The sequence below is a fragment of the Vanacampus margaritifer genome, chromosome 2 (genome assembly GCF_051991255.1).
Source record: "Vanacampus margaritifer isolate UIUO_Vmar chromosome 2, RoL_Vmar_1.0, whole genome shotgun sequence".
Lineage (NCBI taxonomy): Eukaryota > Metazoa > Chordata > Actinopteri > Syngnathiformes > Syngnathidae > Vanacampus > Vanacampus margaritifer.
In genome coordinates, this window is record NC_135433.1 from 29,200,449 (window position 1) to 29,207,657 (window position 7,209).

The 7,209-nt window shown below is 39.0% G+C and overlaps 2 protein-coding genes across 2 annotated transcripts in view; one reads left to right on the forward strand and one right to left on the reverse strand.

Moving 5' to 3' along the window:
- Nucleotides 1–1,203, forward strand: part of cnpy1 (canopy FGF signaling regulator 1) — a 28,601-nt gene extending 27,398 nt beyond the window's left edge. Inside the window, exon 6 of the mRNA XM_077557193.1 lies at nucleotides 193–1,203. Within this exon, the coding sequence (XP_077413319.1) occupies nucleotides 193–209 (17 nt within the window). The 3' untranslated portion in view covers nucleotides 210–1,203. The remainder of the gene's footprint in view (nucleotides 1–192) is intronic.
- en2b (engrailed homeobox 2b) lies at nucleotides 1,125–6,943 on the reverse strand. Its single transcript, XM_077557196.1, has 3 exons — nucleotides 6,839–6,943; nucleotides 5,338–5,904; nucleotides 1,125–3,255 (listed from the first exon to the last, which is right to left on the reverse strand). The coding sequence occupies exons 2-3, from the start codon at nucleotides 5,801–5,803 to the stop codon at nucleotides 2,939–2,941; spliced, it is 783 nt and encodes a 260-aa protein (XP_077413322.1). The 5' UTR covers nucleotides 5,804–5,904; nucleotides 6,839–6,943; the 3' UTR covers nucleotides 1,125–2,938.
- Between the last annotated feature and the right edge of the window lie 266 nt (nucleotides 6,944–7,209).

Consider the following 7,209-nt stretch of genomic DNA (forward strand, 5'->3'; position numbering starts at 1 on the left):
ATGATCTCATTTGAGGATCCAGGGTGAGAGCAAGTGCATCTCATTTAGCTGCAGGAAGCATTTGAATATGAAATAATCCCCACAGTCGGAACCACTAAGGAGATTGATGTCCTTTTCTGGCCAATCTTGGCAGCAGCTCAGGCACCTGCTGCTATTTGCATGGACACCCAAAGTATTTTGACCTTCATCCAGGTTCTCTGCCGATATGACTCCCCACACCCTCCAGCCCTTCAACTGACAAGCACAGACTGCGCACAGAGACTCTGTTCACCGCCTTCCCCCTTTCCCAGTCCCGAGTCAAGAGCTCAGCTCATCAAGTCAGCCAGCGTTGGGGTGTTACTTCCATATACAAGACAGCTAATAAAAGAAAATGCAGATGAAGTTCTCCAGCAGCCATTCATAGAATTCAAGGAAAAGCTTCTGCTGAGGAGTCAAAGATAACTGGCTCTTGGACAAACTTTAGATCTTTTTTTAAATATGTTTTGCTTTTCTTTTTTTTTAATTGTCTGCTATTTCACCACCACATTCAAGTAAAATGCAATTCAATAAATATTTATTTTTTCAAGCCAACATGGCATATTTTATTACATAGTTTTTTTGTGTGACACACTAATGCTACAAAGGTACTTGAAGGATTCTTAAAAATCAAATACATAATACATAAATACTGATGGCTCAATGCCATCAAACATTTTTTTAGTGTGCAAGAAGTCATTTAATATTTACTCAAAATCAAATACATTATTACTCATGACTTTATCATGAACCTTTATCATGATAGTTTTAAGTTCTATTAATTTCTTGCCCTGAGTTTTCACAGGAGCTCCCTTTTTAGTTCAGGGGGGAAAATAAGCTTATATTCTACTGACATATTTCCACTTGATTTATGTAAAGGTTATTTATGTATGTATTTATTTGTTTGTTTATTTATTTATTATCTGCCACTCTGGAAATATTCAAATATGCATTATACTGTATCTGCACCCTTGAAGACATACTATGTATTTCTAAAAGTTTTCCCTTTGAGGCCAAAAGGTGCACCTGGTAGTGCAATTTTCCTCTGTCCATCTTTGCCTTCATTGTTATGCAAATTGATTTCCAGATGACAGACTTGAAGCAACTCGATTTACTGCTAAATACAAACCTCCATATTTTTGTTCGTTTGTTGTATTTTTCTGATTTCAAATAAAATCCCAACAATCACTTTGCACTGTTTTTATTTACCTTCACATCATCATTTAAAAAAATCGTTTACATAGGACCATGTAAAAGAGAACTTAAACTGACTGAGGAGCAAATGGCTGATTTCATTCGGGGTTTTTTCCCCCTTTTTTGTCAAACTCCCATTTGCCGTATAGAAAAAGCAAGCCCTCTCTCTTCAAAACACTGCAACATATTTCAGCTTATATTTACATCATTTTAAGGCAAATAAGTTGACTTGCCAGACAACTTTCTCGATCAGTCGAGAAAAATAGAGAGGGAAAAAAACATTCACAGCATAGTAAGACCACCATTTGGTTTCGATGTCCATTAAGTCTACCCAGCAAAAGGCCTAGATTTTGCATTTAAACACACACGCACACATGCAAACACACTCACACACACACACACACATGTTATTGCAGGAAAAAAATAACTTATGTAAACGCGAGTCAACATGGCTGTTTTATTATAAATACGAATATATTGTTTATTTGTTTTGTTTTTCTAAAATTAATAGTAACATGTTGCTTGAACATTAGTGGATGCAAGTAAATATATCGTAATATAGTTCCATAAATTTCGGCGCCAAGACAACACGTTGCATTTAAATAACAGCCATCCCTGAACGCATGCATGAAGCTCAGCTATAATGAGACTTTTTAAAGGGATTTGAGACAATGTGGGCTCAATTTCAGCTGCTGGTGATGACCTTTCTCCTTTAAAAGAATGGACGAAATCAAAAGTCTGACTTGTTAACGTTGCTCATTCAAAGGAGAGGCGGTTCTGTCCTACAGCATGTGATTTCGATGACAATTCGGACATGGGGAGTTTCAACTCTGTTCACCAGACTGCTTAGAAAATAGAAAAATAGAATCAAGAGTAAAACTCGTGCGTGCGTGCATGCGTGCGGGTGCCGGCGCATGCGCGCGCTCACACTCGAGTGTATACGTTCCAAAAATGTGTGGTTTCCAAACTTCGATATAGGGCATCGGGCACCCATAAAAGGCTGTAAATTCTGAGCTAAACAAGCAGACCTGCATGTTAACTGCACTGCACTATAGCAAACAAAAGACACTAACGGCTAAAGACAAAAGCAGAAAATAATCAATTCAGAAAAGACAAAACACATTTCGTAAATTTCAGATAGCCACCAGAATGCAGAAAAAAATCTTTGGACTTCAGCATATATATATATATATATTTTTTATCATCACTAGTGTGAATCAGGCTACAAGAGGTTCGTTAAAACTGAGCGCGGGACACGCGTCTTTGTCCATGCAGGCCACTTAATTGTCTCATCCAGGCGGTCCACATCGGTGTCTCTCAGCTCCAATTGGCTCTTGGTTTACTTTTTAGGCCTATACGTATTTAAAAAAAAAAAAAAAAAAAAAAAAAAAAAACATCCAATGCCTTGTGACCAAGGCATTTAAATAAAGTGGCTTAAATTAATTAAATCAACCTAGTTATAAGTTCAGAATTATGAAATGACGACATACAAAACATATTTGCTCATTATATTCCATTGTGAAATACAATGTGGCACATATTGAAATTGCATTCTGTCACTGTTTCATTCATCAACAGCCCTGAGGACACATATAGCCTGCACGCGCGCACTTCACACACAAACACACATTTTACTCATCTAAAAGTCGTCTCTATTTTAAATAGGAATGCTGGTGTTGACGTGATTTTTATTGCATGGTTGAGCGAGAGATCCATCGTCTCATCCGGGCTAATCGCTGTCCGACTTGGCGTCCTTGGGCGAGGTGTGGTTGTACAGTCCCTGCGCCATCAGATGCAGCGCCAGTGAGTTTTTATTCCCTGTGGCCTTTTTGATTTTGGCCCTTTTGTTCTGAAACCAGATTTTGATCTGTGATTCGTTGAGGCCAAGTTCCCGGGCCAGGTCCTGCCTCCGCTGCTCGGTCAGGTAGCGGTTGCTCTGGAACTCGCTCTTGAGTCGGTGGAGCTGCTCGACGGTGAAGGCGGTCCTGGGTCGCTTGTCTTCTTTCGTCGGGGTCCGAGCCCTCTTTGGCTTGCGGGATCTGGGCCCTTGGGTGGCGTGGGAGTGGAGGGAGAGAAATGTGATTAAATTAATATTTGACATTAAATGTTTGCCTCAAGTAAGCATTTGACGATCTACTCTATTTGTGTTTTTAATAGGGTGAGATGCCAAAATTGCGAATTTGTTGTAAAGGACTTTGATAGTTAACTTGTTGGGTGATTTTAGTGAATTTGGGTAATTAGTTCTCTTTCTTTCAATTAGTCATCTGTAGGCTTATAGCGACCCACAAATGCCATCTGCAAATGATCGAATGTCACTTTTCATTATCATTAGTTACATGCATGCCATGCATCTTGAGTCACGTGAAACCCGATGATCCTGTAAGATGGACACTGTTGGGTTAAAAAAAAAAAAAAAGCTAAATAATTTTATTTCAGGAATAAAAGTAAGGATATTGAGTGATACAAGGTGTCTGCAAGTCCTCCAGACTCACTGCAGCTCACAGTGAAGCCTGCAGGAGGAGGAGGAGCAGGGGTGCGGATGGGGGTGGGGCCAGACTGGGATGGAGGAGGGGGAGAAGGCGCCTCTTTCCCTCTGTTCCCCAACTATATTGCATTTTCATTTTATTTCCTAAAAAACACACAGATCAACTCATCTTTTTTGACAAAGTGATATCTGGGGGCAATCAGGATAATAAATAAACGAAAATCCAATTAGCGTGTTTTTGTGTAGTTTAGATCCAAAGTGCCCAACATTTTTTGGCCTTAATTGTTTAAAATCAGAAGTCTGGAGGCTCATTATAGACCGCAAATCATGCATGCTTAGTTTGACAGCATTTATCTTTGGGAGAATAAATGTAGACCATTTAGAATCACGTTTAAAATATAATGCGTTTGTGTGACGTGACGTCAGTAGTTATTTCCATTCGGCTCTTTTGGTCGGCCGAATGCAGCCCCTTCCCCTTTTAAAGGCCCATTGTGGTGATTTCCATAAGCTTCATGAAAACTTTTCTGGCTCCAAACAACAATAGGACTGCATGCTAACATTTCAGATGCTTTTGGGTCTCACTCTGACCTTGTATGACGATTTAGGAGTTGTTTTTTAACACCACTATATATGTTTATTGGGGGGGGGGGGGGGGGGTTCAACGGGATTTCGCATAAATAAATATATTACACCCACACACAAAAATTTATTTTTTAAATATTGGGTTTGACTGTCAAAAGATTGAGGAATTCGAAAATCTACAGGCCTATTTCTTTCACATGTTTTGCAAGCGAACATAGCTTCAAAAACATTTTGGTTCAGGCACGCATGCACCTATATGGACAAATTCGTAAAAAAAATATATATATATGTACAAAGTCGTAGATTTATTAAAAATGACATTAATCTCAAATTAATATGTGCATGTTTTCGTTTTTTGCAATTTTGTAGCCTGCGTTTCGCATCTAATCCATCTTTTTAGGACTCAACACCCTCACTTTTTAGACACCCTCCATTGTCAAAAATATGCTAATAGAATATTAACAAAGAAGAGTCGGGAACAATGGCGTTAAACTTGGTTTTACTTCACTTTTATATATTTGTACTGAAGTTTTTCGAAGTATATTGTATATGCAACTTTATTTTCAGGAAACTACTACACAAAACCGTCGAATTTTTATTTATTTATGAGAAATTCCACTCCAAATTGGGCCATTGTTATAATAGTTTCTCTTGATTTTTGAAAACATAGCTCGGTGTAAATAAAATCAAACAAAAAAGATAGAGAGAAGAGTGAACTATTCGAATGTTGTTGTATTAAAAACAAAACAAAAAAAATCAAATTAGACTATTAAAAGTAGGGTCTGGTGGTACAATAATTGGTTTGCCAATTGTTACAAGTGGGTACATTGCTCAGAGAATTTAAAACAAACAATTCATAACTTTTTATGCTATTTTTTCGAGAAGTCAAACTTTTTCCAAAGTTTTTTCTCGGAAATTATACTATTGCAGTTGATTATTACAACGGATTGTTTGAATGGAATCTCCGCCTTTTCTCACATTGCACTTTATTTAGGATCATCCCCCCCCCCCCCCTCTCTTAGAGTCTCTTAAAAAGAATAGATGAATATTTTTGCACCAACCTGACGACGGACGGTCCGAGTAGCGGGTACAATAAACCCAGGCTGGCCACAGCATCTGTTTGCCCCCATCAGATGCTGAGCTGGCCTGTGGGCTGCTGCAGCGGTTCTCGTCGTCTCCTCGGACCTTGTCACTTTCTTCACCGCCTAGCTCACCCTTCCGGGTGAGAATGTCCGGATGGTTGTCGTCGGATGATCGAGAGTCATCCTCGGCTCGTCCCTGTACGTCAGGGGTGCCAATTTTGGGCCCGTTTCGCATCTCATCTCTTCTTGTGATCCCCTCGTGGATCAGAATGCCACTTTTCCTCTTCCGACCAAAATCTGGCCTTAAAATGTTGTCAATGTAAAAGTTGGTGATCCTGTGGGACTGCTGGTTTCCAGGTGGCAGGATGAGAGGCAGTATGGCTCTATTGGACTCCTCACCGGAGTCCTCCGGGCGCTCCGGGTCTCGACGAGCGTTTTCTTCCATGTTGATTAAGCTTGATGCCCCTCAGAACTTTTTCAACAAAGTAGAATTCCAATCTAACGATGCGCCTCGTTGGCTATCTTGTCAAGATGCTAAAGAAAAGACTACAAAAAATGTTTTTTAATAGAGTACAATGAACGGTATAAAAAGGCGCCGTTTTTTTACTGAGAAAAATCATAGTTCAGTTTCAGGTAATAATCGGCTCCTCATTGTTTGCCCTGTTGAGCGATTTCAAATTAATAAAAAATGATTTTTGTTTTGTTTTGAAGAGTTTCCCCTGATCCCTGCGCACATTTTTTGATGCTCTCAGCAGTAAAGCGTCCTCAATCAGACACGACGCTCAAATACTTTCACGAAGGATTTGCTTCTCATTTCTGATTGGCTGAGAGTCGTTGTACTACGGCGCTTTGGACACGTGCCTCGGACCAATCGAGATGCAGAGATCATGTCACGTGATGTCACCGGAATTCCTTGGAGGGAGAATTGGTCCACCCCGTAATTGTGCTACGTTCAAGTTAAACAAAAAATGTCAGAAAAGCCGATGAAATATCTACAAATGATAATTGGAAAATAAAAAGCACCGTTGTTCATTATAACAAATTGTAATAAAGAAATAAATGGATGAATTGATAAAAAAAAAACATCTTATAATCGATTTTTTTTCTAGACATAGCCTAATATTGTAGTAACTATTAATTTTAATGATTTGTGTTTAATGTTCATGTAACATATTTATGTGTAGGCTATTGTTTAAATATTCAATTTTGTTCTTAAGGACTAGCTTATCAGCCCTTGTGTTGTTAATGTTATCTTCAATATGTCATGAAGAACAACACGTGTAAATTCATGTATCACAATTCGAATATGAAAAAAATAACAATAGGCTACACTTCCACTCAAATTTGTATTATTTATTATTAGTCACTAAAAATAAATAAAAATAAAGTGCATGCATGGCTAAACATGCAGGAAATACGTTATATAAGAAAAATAGGTGACATTCGTTTAATTTTTCTCATGCATATTTTCAATACTCACATTCTCCCATAGAGCCTGAACGCAACATGGGTCGGCTAACTGTCTTCAGTCTTAGCATTTGGACTTACAACGTGAATGATGGCAACAGCTCAGACTGAGTCTTCATACAACATAAATAAAACATGATCGTGGATCACGTGACCAAACCCGTCATCATCGCAGTCAGGGGCCCGCCTGCATGGCCAGTTCAGCCCCCGCCTCCTTTCCTCCAATCCCATCTCTCACACGCACACGCACACGCACGCACACACACACACGCACACACGCTCTTAATGCTGGGGAGCAGCGAACTCAAATGACGTAATAATTTCTCTATAGATTGTGAGTGTTAAAAAAAAAGAGTGAAATATGCAAATTACATCTATCTATCT

Bases quoted from the DNA above. Each gene is read 5' to 3' on its own strand.
- en2b (XM_077557196.1), bottom strand. From the start codon at position 5,803: ATGGAAGAAAACGCTCGTCGAGACCCGGAGCGCCCGGAGGACTCCGGT. The intron at 3,256-5,337 runs GTTGGTGCAAAA...ACGCCACCCAAG, and splicing joins CTCGGACCGTCCGTCGTCAG to GGCCCAGATCCCGCAAGCCA.